Source organism: Nerophis ophidion, linkage group LG03 (genome assembly GCF_033978795.1).
Source record: "Nerophis ophidion isolate RoL-2023_Sa linkage group LG03, RoL_Noph_v1.0, whole genome shotgun sequence".
Classification (NCBI taxonomy): domain Eukaryota; kingdom Metazoa; phylum Chordata; class Actinopteri; order Syngnathiformes; family Syngnathidae; genus Nerophis; species Nerophis ophidion.
In genome coordinates, this window is record NC_084613.1 from 68,079,886 (window position 1) to 68,103,259 (window position 23,374).

A 23,374-nucleotide genomic window follows, 5' to 3' on the forward strand; every position below is an offset into this window, starting at 1 on the left:
AGAATGTGAAAAAAAAATCCAAGAATTCACATTGTAGGAATTTTAAAGAATTTATTTGTAAATTATGGTGGAAAATTGACCAACCATTGAAAGCTCTCACTGATGGAGGGAGGTTTTGGCTCAAAATCTCACGATACATCGCCCCATTCATTCTTTCCTTAACACGGATCAATCGTCCTGTCCTCTTAGCAGAAAAACAGCCCCAAAGCATGTTTCCACCCACATGCTTCACAGTAGGTGTGGTGTTCTTGGGATGCAACTCAGTATTCTTCTTCCTCCAACCACGACGAGTTGAGTTTATACCAAAAAGTTCTATTTTGGTTTCATCTGACCACATGACATTCTCCTAATCCTCTGCTGTATCATCCATTTATCCATTTTGGTAAAAACTCAACTCATCGTGTTTGGAGGAAGAAGAATACTGAGTTGCATCCCAAGAACACCATAACTACTGTGAAGCATGGGGGTGGAAACATCATGCTTTGGGGTTGTTTTTCTGCTAAGGGGACAGGACGATTGATTCGTGCTAAGGAAAGAATGAATGGGGCCATGTATCGTGAGATTTTGAGCCAAAACCTCCTTCCATCAATGAGAGCTTTGAATGGTTGACCAAATACTTATTTTCCACCATAATTTCAAAATAAATTATTTAAAATTCCTACAATGTGAATTCCTGGATTTTTTTTCACATTCTGTCTCTCACAGTTGAAGTGTACCTATGATGAAAACTACAGACCTCTGTCATCATTTTAAGTGGGAGAACTTTCACAATCGGTGGCTGACTAAATACTTTTTTGCTCCACTGTATCTGTAATTTGTAACACTAATTCTGAATCTCAATATAGACAACAGGGACATATGCACACTGACACTTAATTCTGTGGCTCGATTCACCAACGCTTTCCTGCGTCTGGAAAAGGAAAATGCACATTGAAAGATGTATTTTCAGGTAGAAGATATTTTATAGTAATATATTTGCTCAATTAAAAAAATGACCTAAAAATACGCAAGTAGACACCAAAAGACAACAGAATTTATTTTATACAGCCCCACTAATCATCAACCAGCTAAAAAATTCTAAAAGATAATAACTGAATGGACGATATGTTATATGTTTTAGTTCTATGGGTCCAAAATGTTGACATACATGCAGGACGGGGCATTCTCTGTCTATTGTCTGTCTGTCTTTGCAGGGTGAGAACCTCTTGTCTCACAGCATTGTGTGTATGTGTCAGTTTGCACATCCTTCTGACATGTGCTAAATAAAATGAAAAACAGTGCATCCAAAACGGTGATGAGTGTTGAACATAAATCACTCTGTTTAATATATTTGAAATTTCTCCGATCAGGAATGTGGGGGGTTTTTATGACGAGCATATATTCTGCATATTAATGAAGACATACACACATAATGGATTGCACAACTTATTCTGCTCGCCTAACAAGGCACAATCCACTTTGCACATGTTTAGCAGATCAGCTTTAAGTATGATATCAGGTTTGCACATTTTAGTACATGCAAATCTTTAGTTCATCGGGCCCTAAGTTTTTTGCTTTAAATCACTGTTTAAGTCCTAGTTTAACAGATACAAATGTTGCACTTGTTAAAAGGTGGTAAAATGTTTTGGTACGCTCACATGTCAGTATGAGGTACTGACCTATTTCTCCAAAAAGAGCTAATAAAGTTCATTCAGTCCTACAGTACACTAGTATGCTCTACTTTCATTGTAGTTCACTATTACTTTTCATCATTAAAATAATTTTTTTGCTGATCGTCTGGGAGAAATATCTCTAGTTATGTGCACGGTTCCTTCCCCTGCAAAGTGTGACATTCGTCCCACCAAAACATTGCATGCTATCAAAAACTACTTGCAGATGTTGGATTGTGTAGTGTTTCTCTAACATAGGGTTTGTGGTATTTATTTAGTCTCCAAAATACACATCTGGTACTGGATTCTATAAACTTGTGAGGGGTTTTTCTGTCCCTCCCCCCACCCTCCAAAAACATCAGTGATTGTCTTTGAATGTTGGTTAGTTTCTTGTCCAGCTGGAAGACTGACAAGGTACACCTTATGTCAGTGTTTTTCAACCACTGTGCCGCGACATACAATCTGGTGTGCCGTGGGAGATGATCTAATTTCACCTACTTGGGTTAAAATATTTTTTGCAAACGAGTAATTATAGTCTGCAAATGATGTGTTGTTGTTGAGTAACCGTGTAATACTCTTCCATATCAGCAGGTGGCAGCCGGTAGCTAATTGCTCTGTAGATATCAGAAACAGCGGGAGGCAGTGTGCAGGTAAAAAGGTTTCTAATGCTTAAACCAAAAATAAACAAAAGATGAATGCTCCTAAGAAAAGGCATTGAAGCTTAGGGAAGGCTATGCAGAACGAAACCAAAGCTGAATTGGCTACAAAGTAAACAAAAACAGAATGCTGGACGACAGCAAAGACTTACTGTAGAGCACATCCGAACATTACAATCAACAATGTCCCCACAAAGAAGGATAAAAACAACTGAAATATTCTTGATTGTTAAAATAAAGTTGATGCGGGAAATATCGCTCAAAAGAAGACGTGAAGCTGCTACAGGTAAATACCAAAAAAAGAGGAATAGCCACCAAAATAGGAGCGCAAGACAAGAATTAAAACACTACACACAAGAAAACAGCAAAAAAGTCCAAATAAGTCAGGGGGGGATGTGACAGTACACCTACTTTGAGACAAGAGCTATAGTGATGCATGCTTGGTAATGCTTTAAAGTCATATTCAACAATTGCGACAACGAGTCTTTAATGTCAACTGAGTTCCGTTTTTTAATGATTTCTGCTGGTGGTGAGCCTCCGCATTTTTTCAACGTAAAAAATGTGCCTTGGCTCAAAAAAGGTTGAAAAACGCTGCAAAAACCCCCTCATTTCTTAACATGTTCGTAAGTTAAGTCTTCTAGCTGCTGAGAACTGAGAAGGTTCCAACTTCCAAATGTGTACTGCTGTGGGGAGATCAATAGCCCTCAAGTTAAAAGATAACTCTCGTGGAAGGATTCATAAGGACAAGGGTCGTGTGTGACTTGGGAGAAAAGAAAGTGGAATGAATACAAATGCCTTGGCTGCATTTGCACTTCAATGTCACCATGTCACGGCAAAATGAAGCCGGGCTGGCGGCAGTTCAGAGACAATTGTCAAAATAGTCGAGTATTTAGCAGTGACTGAAGCTGTGCATTTTCTTGACACGAAAATGTGTCTTCTTCATAGGCTTGATTTGATAAGTACACATCAATGTAGCCTCGCTGTCTAAATTGAATTCATTAGCAAATTGCCACCAGAACACCCACCTGAAGGTACTCCTGAAACTCCTCCCTCTTGGATGTGAGGAACTCATAATTCTTAGGACCGATGATTCTCTTGGAAGGCAACTGTGCACCTGGAAATGATCCTGCAGCAGGATTTCAAATGAAATTAATGCATGAATGTACTCCAGCACAAGGGCGACAGATGTGTTATAGTTGCTAACTAAATACCATGGAAATTAGAAGTCATTGAGGAACACAGTGGTACCTCAGTTCGTGTTGGTATTCCGTTCCAAAAAGGTCTAATGAAGGTTTTGTTGTATAGTAATATGGTAGAAACACAAGACCACTTTTCCCATAAGAAATAATATAATTACAATAAATCTAGACCAGATGCACTAACATATTAACATAACACACATTTTAATGATAATTATTGTAGTTTTACATACAGAAAAAAATGTGAAATACATGTAAATAACGAATAAAATAGCTACATGAAAATGTGACATAATTTTTATCTTTGTTAGCCACTTGTTCGCAAAGATGACAATTAGCAGAGTGGGTGGAAGAGAGGGATGCCACTTTTGTACTTCTTACCAGTTCTTTCCTTATCAAAAGGTCTGGCACTTGCAATGTTATATGGCCCCATAGTGACTCGTTTTTATTAATAACTTTAATTAATTAATAATAAAGAGACTGAGACACCAATGCATGGGTTTCTTTGTTTGGGCCCTTTACTCTTCAGTCAAATAGACTAGTTTCTTACACGCAGTATACGAAAAACCGAGGCAGACTTATGTCAAAAATGTTTGTCGAAAACCAAATCCTACAAAGACTACTAATACTGTAGCGCAGGGGTCTCAAACAGACTTTATTTTGCGGCCCACACCTTGATATGACAATTTAATGCTAGCACGGCCCGCAAGTTTAATATGAACGCATGAACGGTGCTTGACAGCGTCATACTTGCCAACGCTCCCAATTTTCCTGGGAGACCCCTGAATTTCAAGAAATCCATCCTCTAGAATTCCTGTCGATTTACTCCCAATCAACAATATTCAGGGGGTGCCATGAGGGCACTGTCTTTAGCGCCGCCTACATCCTGTTCAAACAGCGTGCAAACCCAGTTGTATGTTTTATCTGGCCGTGTAAGACACACGTGTGCTATTGCAAGACATATTTGATCATCAGCCACACAGGTCACACTTAGGGTGGCCGTAAAAAAAACTTTAACACTATGTTACAAATATGCGCCACACTGTAAACCCACACCAAACAAGAATGACAAACACATTTTGGGAGAACATACGTACCGTAACACAACATAAACACAACAGAACAAATACCCAGAATCCTAAGCAGCCATAACTCTTCCAGGACGCTACAATATACACCAAACCCCCCACCTCACACCCCTCCTCTTGCGACGGTTGAGGTTGTGTATATTGCAGCCCGGGAGAATTATTCTGTTGTGTTTAAGTTGTTCTCCCGAAATGTGTTTGTCATTCTTGTTTGGTGTGGGTTCACAGTGTGGCGCATATTTGTAACAGCGTTAATGTTGTGTATACGGCCACTCTCAGTGTGACCTGTATGGCTGTTGACCAAGTATGTCTTGCAGTCACTTCCGTGAATCTGCATAAGCCTCATACAACATGTTACTGAGCCGACGTTGGTAGTGTAATGTAAAAGCAGACGCAATGACATTTTTGTAGAGCAGTGGTTCTCAAATGGGGTTACGCTTACCACTGGGGGTACTTGATGGTATACCAAGGGTTACGTGAGATTTTTTTTTAAATATTCTATAAAATAGCAACAATTCATAAATCCTTTATAAATATATTTGAATAAAACTTCAACAAAATATGAATGTAAGTTCATAAACTTTGAAAAGAAATGCAACAATGCAATATTCAGTGTTGACAACTAGATTTTTTGGGGGGACATTTTCCGTAAATATTGATGTTAAAGATTTCTTTTTTTGTGAAGAAATGTTTAGAATTAAGTTTATGAATCCAGATGGATATCTAAATTCATGATTTCTTCTATGTGTAGAAACCTTTATTTATAATTGAATCACTTGTTTATTTTTCAACAAGTTCTTTAGTTATTTCATCTCTACGCTGCTGATCCGCTTGAGATGGTTTCCTATGGACGGGACTCTCACTGCTGTCTTGGAGCTACTATGGATTGAACTTTCACAGTATCATGTGAGACCCGCTCGACATCCATTGCTTTCGGTCCCCTAGAGGGGGGGGGGTGCCCACATCTGAGGTCCTCTCCAAGGTTTCTCATAGTCAGCATTGTCGCTGGCGTCCCACTGAATGTGAATTCTCCCTGCCCACTGGGTGTGAGTTTTCCTTGCCCTTTTGTGGGTTCTTCCGAGGATGTTGTAGTCGTAATGATTTGTGCAGTCCTTTGAGACATTTGTGATTTGGGGCTATATAAATAAACATTGATTGAATGTGAATGTGATTTTTATATCTTTTTTCCAAATAGTTCAAGAAAGACCACTACAAATGAGCGATATTTTGCACTGTTATACAATTTAAAACAACAGAAACTGATGACATAGTGCTGTATCTTACTTCTTTATCTCTTTTTTTCCAACCAAAAAGGTTTTGCTCTGATTAGGTGGTACTTGAATTAAAAAAACTTTCACAGGGGGTACATCACTGAAAAAAGGTTGAGAACCACTGTTGTAGAGGACGTTAAAAGCAGTGCAGTCACGGCACTTTAACAATGTCGGCCGGGTGAAAATTGGGATGAATTCGGGAGAATGGTTGCACCGGTAATTTGTCGGGAGGTGCACTGAAATTCGGGAGTCTCCCAGAAAAATCGTGAGGGTTGGCAAGTATGTTGCTAGGGCGGGAAAGCCATTCATAGAAGGTGAATTCATTAAAAAGTGCATGTTAGATTTTTCAAGAAATCTTTTCTTGCGGCCCAGCCTCACCCAGTTTCTGCATCCAGTGGCCCCCAGGTGAATTGAGTTTGAGACCCTTGCTGTAGCGGATACTTAAAACAGAAAGGTACACATACAGTATCCTACCTAGGCGAGTACACCCTTCACCGTTCTGAAACCATTTAACTACGGGATATCCTTTCAAAGGAAAATATCATGGAAGACATACATTAGAGTAGTCATTGTACATCTTGTATAGCAGTAAAGACTTCCTGTATTGTCGACTAAAAAATTAGTCAAACACGCAGACATTATTGTGTGAATATCTGGCTACACAAGTGAGTAACACAATAATTGCGTCTTGGGCTGCACGAGAGGATGCCAACTCTGGAGCTGTGATCAGTTAAGAAACAGTATGTATTGATTCTGAAGCAGAGCATGAGCCCCTCTAATGAGCCCAAACACTTTGCTGAGGAAGAAGGTGTTGTCTCCTCCAGACTCGAAATCATTTCATCCCACTAAATACTGACTCTTCGGTGTACTCACTTTTGTTGCCAGGTATTTTAGCGATGTAATGGCTCTGTGTTGACTTTTTTTTAGAAAACAGCAAATGTAACAGTAATGGATTTTATGATGGAACTCTTACCTCAAAACACTTATCTCAATTAAATGTCTCCCGTTGAAATTAAGTGGATTTAATTGGTGCTTGGCCAACCTTTTAAGCAGCACCATTTTAAAATGTAACATGCCTTTAGAAGGAAAAAACTTGAGAAATATTGTATAAAATCAACATAAAAGCATGTACTTCTACCCACTACAGTTGTTTTATGAAGTAATGTAATAATAATGTATTATTTACCTTCTACAGTATTTCCTTCCAGCTGCTTCTCTGTCAAACACCCTATCAGTAGCTTTTCCATATTTTCATAGATAAATGTTCGCCGTTTATAAATTATCTTGACATCTTTGGCTGGCATTGGACTCCGTTTGCTTCATTATGGTGTAGAATAGCAGTATTACGCTCAAATTGCGTGACCAACTTGGCGACACGCACACACTCTGTTTTAATTCCATGAATATCATCTACTTCTTGTCAGCACTGTCCTTATTTTATTTTAGTTTTTTTTATATATTTATTTGACAGTGACAGTACAATTAAACTTTGCTACAGGTAACCAATGTCAAAGTACATAAGACATATAGCCACAGCCTAATTTGCAACTTTTGTCCATGGTAAGGCTTTTTTTTTTAAGTTGAGAAAAATATAAAACACACACAAAAGGATTAAGACAAGCACAAAAATAAAAACACATACAAAATAATTGGCCCAATTTGTCCATACTATACCCAGTTCTACTGCTCGCACTTCTGATTTTCCTTAAAGGGGAAGATTATCACCAGACCTATGTAAGCGTCAATATATACCTTGATGTTGCAGAAAAAAGACCATATGTTTTTTTAACCGATTTCCGAACTCTAAAAGGGTGAATTTGGCGATTTAAACGCCTTTCAATTGTTCGCCTGTCGGAGCAATGACCTTTCACCCGTGACGTCACATCGTGAAGCGACCCGCCATTTTCTCAAACACATTACACACACCAAGTCAAATCAGCTGTTATTTTCCGTTTTTTCGACTGTTTTCCGTACCTTGGAGACATCATGCCTCGTCGTTGTGTTTTCGGAGGGTGTAACAACACGAACAGAGACTGATTCAAGTTGCAACAGTGGCCAAAAGATGCGAATGTCCCTCGTTTGTTCTGCACACTTTACCAACGACAGCTATGCTACGACAGAGATGGCAAGAATGTGTGGATATCCTGCGACACTCAAAGCAGATGCATTTCCAACGATAAAGTCAACGAAATCACAAAGGTGAGTTTTGTTGATGTTATTGACTTATGTGGAGTGCTAATCAGACATATTTGGTCACGGCATGACTGCAAGCTAATCGATGCTAACATGCTATGTAGGCTAGCTGTATGTACATATTGCATCATTATGCCTCATTTGTAGCTATATTTGCATCCAGCATTTCCCTCCACCCACATTTAATGCCAAACAAACACATACCAATCATTGGTTAGAAGGCGATTGCCAAATTCGTCCGCGCCTCCTCCCGTGCCGCTGTCTGTCGTGATATGGCTCTAAAGCTTCTGTTTCTTCTTTAATTTCATTTTCGATACCTGCCTCCACACTCCAACCATCCGTTTCAATACATGCGTAATCTGTTGAATCGCTTACGGCGCTAAAATCAGAGTCTGAATCCGAGTTCCTATGCTATACCTTTATGTGTTATCCACCATGTTTGTTTCTGGTGGCTTCACGCAGTGACGTCACAGGACAATAGACGGGTGGATATAGCGATGGTGTAAATCAGGCACTTTGAAGCCGCTTTTCGGGATATTGCGTGACGGGTAAAATTTGGAGAAAAACTTCTAAAAATAAAATAAACCACTGGGAACTGATTTTTATTCGTTTTAACCATTCAGAAATTGTGATAATGTTCCCCTTTAAGCCACTTTTTCAGTATTGTGGAGAAAAGTTTAATGTCCGACTGTGACTTTAACACCCACTTGCAGCAGAGCCTCGATTTACGAACTCCTCCATTTGCAAGATTTTCGATTTACAAACTTTAAGCCCGATCTAAATATGCCTGTGTGTGAACCATGTCTCGTACGAACATTGTATTTATTAATTCAGTGTGCAGCTGTAAGCCTTGGGGCGCAGCCATTTTTGGGCCTTCACTTCTTGTGCAGAGTCCTCTCCCTCCTATTCTGTTTACACTGTCCATTACTCTGTCACCACTTCTCAGTGCTTCCAACATGTGTTTTCCCAGTTTTGTTATTTTCGCTTACTCAATATGGGTCCAAAAATAGCTAACAAGCCAGCCTGAAAAGAAGGAGGGACTTGCTCTGGACTGACACTTTGAGAGGAGAGGGAACCCACACACATGGTCCCTCCATCCCGCCTCATTCTCTTTCCGAAAACATGTGCGTTCTTTGACTCTGCTCTGACTGGAATGAGTGCCACTTTTCGCGTTGTCTTTCTTAAATCTTGCACTCGTCCACCCTTATTGATTACCTCTAGAGGAACTCTGAAGAAACGTTTATCCTTTTTGCAATTTTAACGGTTTGTACAGCCGAAAACAAAGCAAGCATAAGCATTTTCCTTCGAGAAAAGCCAAATGGCGCCAAGTACCCATTGAGAACAGACGCGGGCTTGACCACCGCCCATATTTAATGAGCCAGACGTGACATCATGTAAATGCAAGCAATACGGATTATCCCATGCTACTTAGTTCACTCTGGTATAAAATTTACATAGGATTCCAGTTCTGCCACAAAAATATGTTCACTTTTCGTGATGTCTGTTAAGGGGGAGTTTGTTACAGTCTGCTTTGTTAGACAAATGTTTTTGCACTTTTAAGTTTTGCCATGATTGTCATTTTGTAACTGTGGTTTCTGTTTAAACAGTAATTGATCCTGTTCTGAAAAGTCTCCATTCCAATAGAGTGTATATGTAGTTTGATGTTTATCGAATAATATTATTGTTTAACTGCCTTTAATTTGTCTTTATTGTGTCCCCCCTCATTGTATACTTAGTACCACAACTTTGTGAGTTAAAGGCCTACTGAAATGAGATTTTCTTATTCAAACGGGGATAGCAGGTCCATTCTATGTGTCATACTTGATCATTTCGCGATATTGCCATATTTCTGCTGAAAGGATTTAGTAGAGAACATCGACGATGAAGTTCGCAACTTTTGGTCGCTAATAAAAATGCCTAACCTGTACCGGAAGTAGCAGACGATGACGTCACCCGTGTGAGGGCTCCTCACGTCCTCACATTGTTTACAATGGGGGCCTCCAACAAAAGGAGCTATTCGGAACGATAAAACGACAATTTCCCCAATAATTTGAGCGAGGATGAAAGATTTGTGGCTGAGGATATTGATAACGAAGGACTAGAAAAAAAAAAAGGTGATTGCATTGTGAGCGATTCAGATGTTTTTAGACACATTTACTAGGATAATTCTGGGAAATCCCTTATCTTTCTATTGTGTTGCTAGTGTTTTAGTGAGTTAAATAGTACCTGATAGTCGGAGGGGTGTGTCCACGGGTGTGTTGACGCCAGTCTCTAAGGGAATTAGTCACAGCAGCAGCAGCACGACAGATGCTCCGCTGATCTCCGGTAAGAGGAGACTTATTTCCACAATTTTCTCACCGAAAACTGCCGGTTGACATGTAGTCGTGATCCATGTTCGCTTGACCGCTCTGATCCATAGTAAAGCTTCACCTCCGGGAATTTGTAAACAAGGAAACACTGTGTGTTTGTGTGGTTAAAGGCTAAAGCTTCCCACCTCCATCTTTCTACTTTGACTTCTCCATAATTAATTGAACAAGTTGCAAAAGATTCTGTGTAATTGCGCGATGAAAAGAGACGACTTTTAGCCGCAAGTGCTAATATGTCCCCTCCAACTCGCGACGTTTTCAACAAGAAACTACACGAGAAATTTAAAATTGTAATTTAGTAAACTAAACCGGCCGTATTGGCATGTGTTGCAATGTTAATATTTCATCATTGATAAATAAACTATCAGACTGCGTGGTCGGTCGTAGTGGGTTTCAGTAGGCCTTTAAAAGAAATGTTAAAAAGCCAGACAAAGGGTATATTTCCAGTTTGTACCTAATATAATAAGCAATCAACTGAGCATTATTTATAATCTACTTATTTGTTTGGTGGAAATTTATACATTGAGATATATATTTAAATATATGTAGTGTTGATATAGCAAGCTACTTTTGTTGCGTATCTTGCAAAAATTCTGTGGGTCTTCCCCTTTAGCTTACCTACATTTAATCAAGAATAAATAGTGGCTTAGCTTACTACATTTTCCAAGTAGCTTGCCCATAACTGCTTTTTGATTTACGAACAATGTTCAAGAACCCATTACGTTCGTAAATTGAGATTCCCCTGTATTTCCTTCCCATGGTGGGAAAACAAAATTATGTTGATCTCTATCTATAAGCTAATGCTAGGGAGCAGGACCAGTTGTTGACTTTACAGGGTTCACTGTGACATTGGCTACACCCACTAACCAATGCTTGTAATTTAAAGCCTAACAATTAGCCAAGGGACAGCTCTTATCTCAAAACACTAAGTTGGGGCACTCTTAAGTGGAGGTACCACTGTATTTATATCTAAGTTGCATATCTGTAGGGTTGTCCCTTGAGAAGATAAGAAAAGTGTTACAAACCCCGTTTCCATATGAGTTGGGAAATTGTGCTGGATGTAAATATAAACGGAATACAATGATTTGCAAATCCTTTTCAACCCATATTCAGTTGAAAGCACTACAAAGACCAGATATTTGATGTTCAAACTCATAAACTTCATTTTTTTTTTGCAAATAATAATTAACTTAGAATTTCATGGCTGCAACACGTGCCAAAGTAGTTGGGAAAGGGCATGTTCACCACTGTGTTACATCACCTTTTCTTTTAACAACACTCAATAAACGTTTGGGAAATGAGGAAACTATTTGTTGAAGCTTTGAAAGTGGAATTCTTTACCATTCTTGCTTGATGTACAGCTTAAGTTGTTCAACAGTCCGGGGATTTGTTGTCGTATTTTACGCGTCATAATGCGCCACACATTTTCGATGGGAAACAAGTCTGGACTGCAGTCGGGCCAAGAATGTACCCACACTCTTTTACTACGAAGCCACGCTGTTGTAACACGTGGCTTGGCATTGTTTTGCTGAAATAAGCAGGGGCATCCATGATAACGTTGCTTGGATGACTATATATGTTGCTCCAAAACCTGTATGGACCATTCAGCATTAATGGTCCCTTCACAGATTTGTAAGTTACCCATGCCTTGGGCACTAATGCACCCCCATACCATCACAGATGCTGGCTTTTGAACTTTGCATCTATAACAATCCGGATAGTTATTTTCCTCTTTGTTCCGGAGGACACCACGTCCACAGTTTCCAAATATAATTTGAAATGTGGACTCGTCAGACCACAGAAGACCTTTCCACTTTGCATCAGTCCATCTTAAATGAGCTCGGGCCCAGCCAACCCGGCGGCGTTCCTTTGTGTTGTTGATAAATGGCTTTCGCTTTGCATAGTAGAGTTTTAACTTGCACTTACAGATGTAGCAACCAACTGTAGTTACTGACAGTAGTTTTATGAAGTGTTCCTGAGCCCATGTCGTGATATCCTTTACACACTGATGTCGGTTTTTGATGCAGTACCCGCCTGAGGGATCAAAGGTCCGTAATATCATCGCTTACGTGCAATGATTTCTCCAGATTCTCTGAACCTTTTGAGGATTTTAGAGACCGTAGATGGTAAAATCCCTAAATTCCTTGCAATAGCTCGTTGAGAAATGTTGTTCTAAAACTGTTTGACAATTTGCTTACAAATTGGTGACCATCGCTCCATCCTTGTTTGTGAATGACTTAGAATTTAATGGAAGCTGTTTTTATACCCAATCATGGCACCCACCTGTTCCCAATTAGCCTGCACACCTGTGCGATGTTACAAATAAGTGTTTGATGAGCATTCCTCAACTTTATCAGTATTTATTGCCACCTTTCCCAACTTCTTCGTCGCATGTTGCTGGCATCAAATTCTAAAGTTAATGATTATTTGCACAAAAAAAAATGTTTATCAGTTTTAACATCAAATATATTGTCTTTGTAGCATATTCAACTGAATATGGGTTGAAAATGATTTGCAAATCATTGTATTCTGTTTATATTTACATCAAACACAATTTCCCAACTCATATGGAAACGAGGTTTGTACATTTGTGACATACTGCAAACAACATAAGGGAAACCTTGAGTTTGACAAGGTATTGTAATGTCATCTTGATGGTTCTGGGAGCTACCTGCAATGCAGCAATATAAAGAAAATAAACCTACCATGAAATTCGGTAAGCTTTGACTCAAGAACGTAGAACTCCAGATATCTCCTGTATACAGACCAGTGCTCGGCCTCGTGGCCCACTGTAATAAAAGACAAAGAGGAAAAGTTATTAAAATGGGACCTACCATGCAAAACCAACTTTTCTTACTTATTGGTAACTGTTTAAGTGTATTTGGGATCTGAATAACTCCGGAAAATTTGAAATCAAAGTATAGGGGCATTGCAGAGATATTTACAAAACAATCTTGTATTCCTTCATACCTCCTCCAAACAAGCCATTTGGAATTTGCTCAATTTGTGACATTTTTCCCAAATTATGTCCATAAATGGTGGAAATTTACATAAAGTGCTTCACGCAAGTCCGCAATTGCAGTCCGACATTAATAAGCTTCTTTTTCTCCACCCTCTTGCAGACTGGTTCGTACATGCACATGTCAACTAATGTCATGCAAACTTATATCTGTCAGTAGACTCGCTATAGAAGCAGCACGAAAATATTAAGAAAGCGGCTTAAATACGGCCTGTAAAACTAAATATAGGCAAAATGTTGACCAAAGCACCACTATATCATGTTTTCTTTGTTTTTGTACTGTCCAGCCACTCAGAAAAATCATATTGTTGATGTACATGCCCATATATGCTGGATAGATTTACTTTACAAAAGTGTGGGATACTTTTCTTGTTGTTTTATTTGTATTTATTTGACTTGATTAAATGGATTTATTTAATGTTTGGCACAGTCGGACCAGAGCGGCAGGGGATAGAAATTTGAAAAAAGGGAAGACACAGGTGGAAATTGCAGGTACAAGAGGGGGATAACACAGAGAAGCAACTATAACAACAAAAACAGAACATCAGCAAATACGTAATGTACAAATAAGATACGATAAATGATATCAAAGAAGCAGTTACTCGAGTAGATTGTAATAACACAGAAATGACAATGAAAATTATTGCACAATAAATTGGGCAATAACAATACCAATAGAAATAGCATTATTAATAATAAATACTAATTACCTCAATTGTCAGCAATAAAAAAAATGTAAATGCAACAATACATAAACGCAATCAAAATTTGAATTACATACGAAAGCAAATAAATGGAGGGGGAAAAAGACAAGAGGACTAAATTAACCTTGTAGATTGTTATAGAAAAAATAGGTTAAGCGTCTATCAGTATGTCGTGTTTTACCCAGTTTCCCCTGAGGGGACAACGTTATGATATAGATTGATGAAACGTGATTATATGCATAAGTGTATGCACGGATATGTGCTTGTGTATGTACAGTATGTGTATATGTGTCAGATAGACGGACAGACATGGTTATTTTATTTTATTCGCCCCTTTAAAATGTTTCATATATATATATATATATATATATATATATATATATATATATATATATATATATATATATATATATACACACCGTATTTTTCGGACTATAAGTCGCAGTTTTTTTCATAGTTTGGCGGGGGGTGCGACTTATACTCAGGAGCGACTTATGTGTGAAATTATTAACACGTTACCGTAAAATATCAAATAATATTATTTAGCTCATTCACGTAAGAGACTAGACGTATAAGATTTTATGGGATTTATGGATTAGGAGTGACAGATTGTTCGGTAAAGGTATAACATGTTCTTTCTATATGTTATAGTTATTTGAATGACTCTTACCATAATATGTTACGTTAACATACCAGGCACCTTCTCAGTTGGTTATTTATGCCTCATATAACGTACACTTATTCAGCCTGTTGTTCACTATTCTTTATTTATTTTAAATTGCCTTTCAAATGTCTATTCTTGGTGTTGGGTTTTATCAAAAAAAAATTCCCCAAAAATGCGACTTATACTCCAGTGCGACTTATATATGTTGTTTTTCCCTCTTTATTATGCATTTTCGGCAGGTGCATCTTATACTCCGGAGCGACTTATACTCCGAAAAATACGGTATATGTATAATATATATATATATATATATATATATATATATATATATATATATCCACATTATAGATACATACACACATCCTAGGACATGCACACATGATTTAAAAAAAAAAAAAAAATCTAAACTCAAAAAAATTAATAAATAGTAAATACATTTTGAAAATAAATTAAAAAAACTTTTACAAGAGAGGGACAGTCACAAGGCAGCTGGACAGCACTGCCAGGGCCCCAGCATGGGGGGTAGCGGCCCAGAAGCGCAGGGGGGCCCAAGCCAAGTGCCTTTAATACTATCCAGCCCCGCCTTCTCCAGGACAAGCTGGACAGAATGCGAGTGGACCCCTCCCTGGTTTTCAAACTACCTCACCAATAGCCCACATTACGTCAGACTGAAAGACATCATGTCTGACACTGATCAGCAGCACCAAAAGTGCTGGCCTCTCTTCTCTTCACCCTGTACACCGCTGACTTCTGCTACAACTCGGAGCTGTGTCACATCCAGAAGTTTGCGGATGACACAGCCATCGTCGGGTGCATCAGGGACGGCAGAGAGGAGGAGTTTCGGAGCCTGGTGAGGGACTTTGCCACAGGAACCTCTTGCAGCTCAATTCGTCAAAGACCAAGGAGCTGGTCATTGACTTTGGGAGGTTGAGTCCAAGGTCACAACACATTGTGATCAAGGGAGTCGAGATACAGGCCGTGGACTCATTCAAGTACCTCGGGGTGTGGGCGGACAACAAGCTGGACTGGACTGTTAAGACGGACCACTTGTACAAGAAAGGACAGAGCAGGCTGTACTTCCTGAGGATGCTGCGCTCCTTCAACATCTCCAAAAAACTTTTGTGGAAGTACTACCAGTCTGTCATTGCTCCAGCCGGGAGAAACTGATCAGGCGGACCGGCTCCAAGATCAGAATAAAAGTGGACTCACTGGTGACGGTGGCAGAGAAGAGGACGGTGGAAAAACTAGTGAGCATCCTGGATGATGCCAGTCACCTTCTGCATACCGTTATGAGTAGCCAGAGGAGCCTGTTCAGTGCTAGACTGCTTCATCCCAAGTGCAGGACTAATAGACTTAAAAACTCCTTTGTTGCATACGCCATCAGACTGTACAACTCCTCTCTGGGGGAAGGGGGGTACGAGGAGGCAAAGCTATAATTGTTTACTAAAGTGAAATACATTTTCATAACATGGTCACTACTGCGTAGTTTCTCTTGTTATATTCTTATTTTTAAAGGCCTACTGAAATGAGATTTTCTTATTTAAACGGGGATAGCAGGTCCATTCTATGTGTCATACTTCATCATTTTGCGATATTGCCATATTTTTGCTGAAAGGATTTAGTAGAGAACATCCACGATAAAGTTCGCAACTGGAGAAAAGCCCTGTCTCTACCGGAAGTCGCAGACGATGACGTCACATGTTGATGGCTCCTCACATATTCACATTGATTTTAATGGAAGACCTCCAACAAAAAGAGCTATCGGACCGAGAAAACGACAATTTCCCCATTAATTTGAGCGAGGATGAAAGATTTGTGTTTGAAGATATTGATAGCGACGGACTAGAAAAAAAAGAAAAAAAAATTGCAGTGAAACGGATTGATATGTTTTTAGAGACATTTACTAGGATAATTCTGGGAAATCCCTTATATTTATATTGTGTTGCTAGTGTTTTAGTGAGTTTGACAGTACCTGAGAGTCGGATATGTACGTCGACGGCCGGGTGTTGACGCGCAGTGTCTCAGGGAAGTCAACGGCAGCTATGGGCGGCACAAGCTCAGCGGATATCCGGTAAGAAGTGACTTTTTAACCACAATTTTCCCACCGAAACCTGCTGGTTGACATTCGGTTGGGATCCATATCCGCTCTGATCCATTGTAAAGTTTCACCTCCGTGAATTTTAAACAAGGAATCACTGTGTGTTTGTGTGGCTAAAGGCTAAAGCTTCCCAACTCCGTCTTTCTACTTTTACTTCTCCATTATTAATTGAACAAATTGCAAAAGATTCAGCAACACAGATCTCCAAAATACTGTGTAATTATGCCGTTAAAGCAGACGACTTTTAGCTGTGTGTGTGTGCAGCGCTCATATTTCCTTAAAACCTGTGACGTCTTGCGTACATGTCATCATTACACGACGTTTTCAAGACGAAACTCCCGGGAAATTTAAAATTGCAATTTAGTAAAGTAAAAATGCCGTATTGGCATGTGTTGCAATGTTAATATTTCATCATTGATATATAAACTATCAGACTACGTGGTGGGTAGTAGTGGGTTTCAGTAGGCCTTTAAGGTTATATTTGTATTCTTATTGTTGCTTTTTATTTTTATTGTTATATTTTCTATTTTATTTCCATTTATACCCACATTATTTATCTTTTTAATTTGTTCTCAATTCTGTACATTGCTGCCGGAATTTTTAATTTTCCTGAGAGACCTCTCCTGAAGGTATCAATAAAGTACTATCTATCTAAGCCAGACCCTGCTCCACCCACCAGGGGAAGAAGGAAGCCCAAGGAGAACCAGGGCCAGAGGGGCACAGGCTGACCCCCCGGCCTAACCACTCACAATAAGGACAACCCACCGCCAACCCCAAGGTTATTGCCTCCAGCCATATTTCTATTTCATGTTATGTAAATCACAAGGAAGTGTTGTAAATGTCGATTTTTTTTTCAAAATCATGATATAACTCCTTTAAGACACAGAGTAAATAAATAAATATATGATAAATGGGTTGTACTTGTATAGCGCTTTTCTACCTTCAAGGTACTCTAAGCGCTTTGACACTACTTCCACATTCACACACACATTCACACACTGATACAGGGAGCTGGCATACAAGGTGCTAACCTGCACCCATCAGGAGCAAGGGTGAAGTGTCTTGCTCAGGACACAACGGACATGAAGAGGTTGGTACTAGGTGGGGATTAAACCAGGGACCCTCGGGTTGCGCACGGCCACTCTCCCACTGCGGCACGCCGTCCCCAAGTAGACTTTCGACAAAGTTTTGGTCAGACATCACTGATGTGGGCTCACCTGCTATGCGGTCATTACGCTCCACATCGATGCAGAACACCGGAACCCTCTCCCTCTTCACGTCATCGTCATAGAAGTCAATGTAAGGGATGGTGATGTTCCAGGCAAAGAGATTGCGCGGCGTGCTGGGCGTGGAAGCTGCCTCTATCGGGGAGTCATCCTCGAGCACCATCATGGCTTCCTCCACCTGGAATGTAGGGACGCGGTAGAAGTCTAAATAAGTGCTTTTCAACTTTTTTTGAGCCAAGGTACATTTTTTGCGTTGAAAAATTCCAGAGGCCTACCACCAGAAGAAATCATTGGAAAACGAAACTCAGTTGACAGTAAAAAGTAGTCGTCGCAATTGTTGGATTTGACTTTAAACCATAACCAAGCATGCATCAATATAGCTCTTGTCTCAAAGTACGTGTCCTGTCACAACCTGTCAAATTACGCCATGACTTATTTTGAGTTTTTTTTGCTGTTTTCCTGTGTGTAGTGTTTTAGTTCTTGTCTTGCACTTCCATTTTGGTGGCTTTTTCTCTTTTCTGGGTATTTTTCCTGTAACAGTTTCATGCCATATTTCCCGCATCTACTTTGTTTTAGCAATCATGAATATTTCAGTTGTTTTTATCCTTCTTTGTGGGGACATTGTTGATTGTCATGTCATGTTCGGATGTACATTGCATGTACACGTCTTTGCTCCACAGGAAGTCTTTGCTGTCGTCCAGCATTCTGTTTTTGTGAAGTGAATTATATTTATATAGCGCTTTTCTCTAGTGACTCAATGCACTTTACATTGTGAAACTAAATATCTTAGTTACATTTTTAAACCAGTGTGGGTGGCACTGGGAGCAGGTGGGTTAAGTGTCTTGCCCAGTACACAATGACAGTGACTAGGATGGCGGAAGTGGGAATCGAACCTGGAACCCTCAAGTTGCTGGCACGGCCACTCCACCAACCGAGCTATGCCGCTGACTTTGTAGCCAGTTCAGTTTTAGTTTGGTTCTGCATAGCCTACCCTAAGCTTCAATGCCTTTTCTTAGGGGAACTCACCTGTTGTTTATTTTTGGTTTAGGCATTAGACACCTTTTTACCTTCACACTGCCTTCCGCTGTTCCGACATCTACAAAGCAATTAGCTAACAGCTGCCACCTACTGATATGGATAAGTATTACACGGTTAACCTGCCGAGCTCTAGACCGTCCCGACACTCAAAAACAACACATAATTTGAAAAAAAATATTTCTAACCCACATCTAGTCTTATTTTTAACCTGAGCATGCATGAAGTTGATGGTGCATTAGCCTCGTCGGAGAAAGCGCGTGAGATTCCTGACTGTATCTCACGGCACACTGTGAGATACACTGAAAAACACTGGTCTAAGTCACGTAGTGCTTCTTGAGATAAGGGATCAAAGTCACAACGGCTATCGGAGCTTAAGTTTGTTAAATCCCAACCAATTAATTTTCCATGTGTTTCACAATCTTATCAATGTTGAGTCATTGAACAAATAGGGGAAAAACTGGAGGGACTAGGTTTTAAAAAGAAAATTGGCTGTACTCGACACAAGAAAAGAAAGGTCAAGGAAAGCACAGGATATCCTTGTGCATATCCCTTCCCTGACAAAGAAAGGAAAGGAGATAACATTTAAAAGAGAACATGCACATCATTTCAATAACAAACACACATGGGCACAAGTAAAAAATACATCTATTTCAAACTCTTTGGGAGCGGTTATCTATTACAAATGACTTCTGTAGAACACTTGAGAGCTGTTTTTTTTTCCTGACTCACTGACGCCTTCATGTGGTCACTTTAAAGGCATGCATGCTACGGATTGATCACATTTAGAATTGAGTCTACTGCATGAGTGACAGACAATTACATGCTGATGACTGTAATCAAACAATCTAAATATGAGTGCCTGTATAATGACTGGCTTTGGCTCACCAGATCATCCTCTCCCTCCACCACCCCATAGGCTGGCAACATGGCTCCCTCCATGGTTGTGCTCTTGAAAACCCCTTTGATCTTACTGCCTATGCGGCTGATCCCAAAGGACTCGCCTCTCTTTGACGTGCTCCTGCGGGTCACAGACAGGGGCGTTATTAGACCACGCGCAGGAGATGAAAAACAACAAAATGACAGGGAAGGGATCGTGGCAGATAGCAAGGGAGGGAAGTAAACAGCACACTGCAGCGTATCATCTCTGTGCATCAGACGAAGGGAGGGGAGAGCTGAAGAAGCCAAAGCAAAGCCGAGCTGCATTCATAGAATGAATGAAATGTCTCCATCGGTTACCGTGGAGACATAAGCAAACATAGCACACAGCAGGGAGCCGAGATTGCATGAACAGATGTCTGGATTGAACTAAAAAATACATCAGTCAGATAATATCCAGCTGTTGACAGAGAGCGGACAAAAACATTGTGATAGGATCTGCTGTGTCAGTCAAAAATTAATAGAGCGCTTGTGTTGAAATGGTCTCGGACAATTTGAAGAGCAAACAAAATCAAGGAAGGAAGACATACACGTTGATCTCATGTTTGCAGACATCGTCGGTGGGATAACATCCAAAACCATGCGGGTTCTTCCTCTTAAATATTACATTAAAAATGTAATTTAATTATCACTGATAGTCACACACACTAGGCAGGGTTTCCCACACATTCATTTATTTGTGGCGGCCCGCCACGAAAGAATTACGGCCGCGACAAATACAAATAAAAAATAAAAAAAATGTATAAATACATTTTTTTTTTTCCGGCTTTTGACTCGCTTGACCGCTCATAAAAGCAATGGGACTCTGTCTGTGAATGGAGCTTGTAGTTACATATTATATAAATATGTAAATATTATATAAATATGTATACAAATATGTACATAAAGTGTTGTAATTATATTCCAACTCCGCGTACTTCTTGGTCATCGCGGCTCTCACGGAAATACATTTTGAAATATTTGGCTTTCATGGCTCCCTCAGCCAAAAAGGTTCCCGACCCCTGCCCTAGGAGGTGAGGAGAGCAGTGAGCAGCAGCAGAGTCAGAATCACCTTTATTGTCATTACGCAGGGTAACGAGATTGAGTGGCCGCGCCCTGGAAAAATTTTGGTGATTTAACCCCCAATTCCAACCCTTGATGCTGAGTGCCAAGTAGGGAGGTAATGGGTCCTATTTTTATAGTCTTTGGTATGACTCAGCTGGGGTTTGAACTCACGACCTACTGGTCTCATGGAGGACATTCTAAACACAAGGCCACTGAGCATATACAACAATTAACCTTGAGAGTTTAAATACATGCACCTGGGGATAGGTTGATTGGCAACAGTGAATTGGCCCTAGTGTGTGACTGAGTGTGAATTTTGTCTGCCTATCTGTGTAGGCCCTGCGATGAGGTGGCAACTTGTCCAGGTTGTACCCGGCCTTCTGCCCGAAAGCAGTTGAGATAGGCTCCAGCACCCGCCGCCACCCCAAAAGGAACGAGTGTTGGAAAATGGATGGATGGAGTTTAAAATTCTGGCTAAATAACAGAATGTTTCACTTTTTCAGTAAAACGATTTTAGCCCTACTAGGCTTAAACTTTAGTTTAAACAATTTGACTGATAGATCCATGTTTTGGACCTACTCAACAGTTTGTTTTTTTTTGCAAAATATCACAGACATAATTAATACATAAGCAAATATTTCTGCCTCAACTCTCAGCGGGGACCAAACTCAGTATGTCTAACTCACAACCAGTGTACCAACACTGAGAGCCACCGAGGACGGGGAGTGGAAATCTGCAATTACATCTTTATCCGTGGCAGAGCAGAACGGAGCCAGGAATAAGTTTGCAATAAATGTTCATATGAAGCACTCTGTCATTCCTTAATTGACATTTTGCATGCACCTCGTCGCACTAAATGGCAGGCACGGCACGTGATCTGCGTAAAACTTGTCAAAGAATACGTCTCACAAGAGATCTGACTTTTGACTTCTTGATGTCAGACAACCTATGTTGGATGCCATACAAAAACAGTGTTCTTGCATTGACCTACAACTATAAAACCTGTAATTTTGGTTAGGCTTAAACTAGGCCTGTCAAAATTAACACATTACGCCATGTGATTAAATACAAAAAAGTCTTGCATTAGTCATGCATATACACTGATTAATTACACAATTTTTTGGCATGCACGTGCTACCATTTACCTTAACTGTGGATTGTTACCTAAAAGGCAGGGCAGGTTGTTATACAGTTAGTGATCATGTCAATGAATATGTCAGTGCAAAGATGAGCAAGGAGACTCTAACTGGTGTGTTGCGATTAATCATGATTGAACTCAAATTCAAAAGTGGGAATAATCTGATTTTAAAATAGGTTTTTCCATAACGCATTATTAAAAATCATTAAAAACTTATTTTTTTGGTGTTCACAGAATAGTTGCAAATCTAACTTGTGTCTACAGGTAATTTAAAACTTCTACTCTTGGCTTGATATATTTCAAAATGTAGAGTTTTTTTTAGTCAAGGTTTCCGTGGCATCAGTGATACAGAGCTCAATAAGGGGTAGAGCGGAATATACATTAGGTCAGGAAAAACAACAGAGGCTATGTCATCCCTACAAGCCTGTTTCACATGTTTCCCTGCTCCTCAGGGAAGATCCCCTGAAGAGCAGGGAAACCGGCGAAACAAGGGAAACATGCATTAAAAACACAGAGACTATTTCATCCCTACAAGCTGCTCTTTAGGGAATATCCCCTGATGAGCTTGGAAACCTGCGAGACAGGCTTAAAAAACACAGAGGCCATTTCATCCCTACAAGCCTGTTTTGCAGGTGTACCGGCAGTACATCTAAGAAGGACAGCTCCAGACTGGAGAAACCGATCAGGCGGGCCGGTTCTACAATCGGAATGAAAGTGGACTCACTGGTGATGGTGGCAGAGAAGAAGACTGTGGACAAACTAGTGAGCATCCTGGATGATGCCAGTCACCCTCTGCATACAGTTATCAGTAGCCAGAGGAGCCTGTTCTGTGCTAGACTGCTTCATCCCAAGTGCAGGACTAATAGACTCAAAAACTCCTTTGTCCCACACGCCGTTAGACTGTACAACTCCTCTCTGGGGAGGGGGGCGTGGAGTACTAGGATGACAGGGGATGCAAAACAATAACAGTGCAATACGTTTTCATAACATGGTGACTACTGCCTAGTTTGTATTGTTATATTCTTATTTTACTGTTATATTTTTATTCCCATTGTTGCTTTATATTTTTATTCTTATTGTAATATTTC

At 39.9% G+C, this 23,374-nt stretch overlaps 1 protein-coding gene across 7 annotated transcripts in view; it reads right to left on the reverse strand.

Moving 5' to 3' along the window:
- The window catches only part of snx14 (sorting nexin 14), an 86,095-nt gene that overhangs the window by 33,391 nt on the left and 29,330 nt on the right, over positions 1 to 23,374 (reverse strand). For all 7 annotated transcript variants that reach the window (XR_009806208.1, XM_061895905.1, XM_061895904.1 and 4 more), the window contains 4 exons: positions 20,054 to 20,186; positions 18,122 to 18,308; positions 13,125 to 13,208; positions 3,331 to 3,431 (listed from right to left, as the gene is read on the reverse strand). Coding sequence is in view for 6 of the 7 variants with exons in the window: in XM_061895905.1 (XP_061751889.1) it covers positions 3,331 to 3,431; positions 13,125 to 13,208; positions 18,122 to 18,308; positions 20,054 to 20,186 (505 nt within the window). In the remaining variant the exon portion in view is untranslated. The remainder of the gene's footprint in view (positions 1 to 3,330; positions 3,432 to 13,124; positions 13,209 to 18,121; positions 18,309 to 20,053; positions 20,187 to 23,374) is intronic.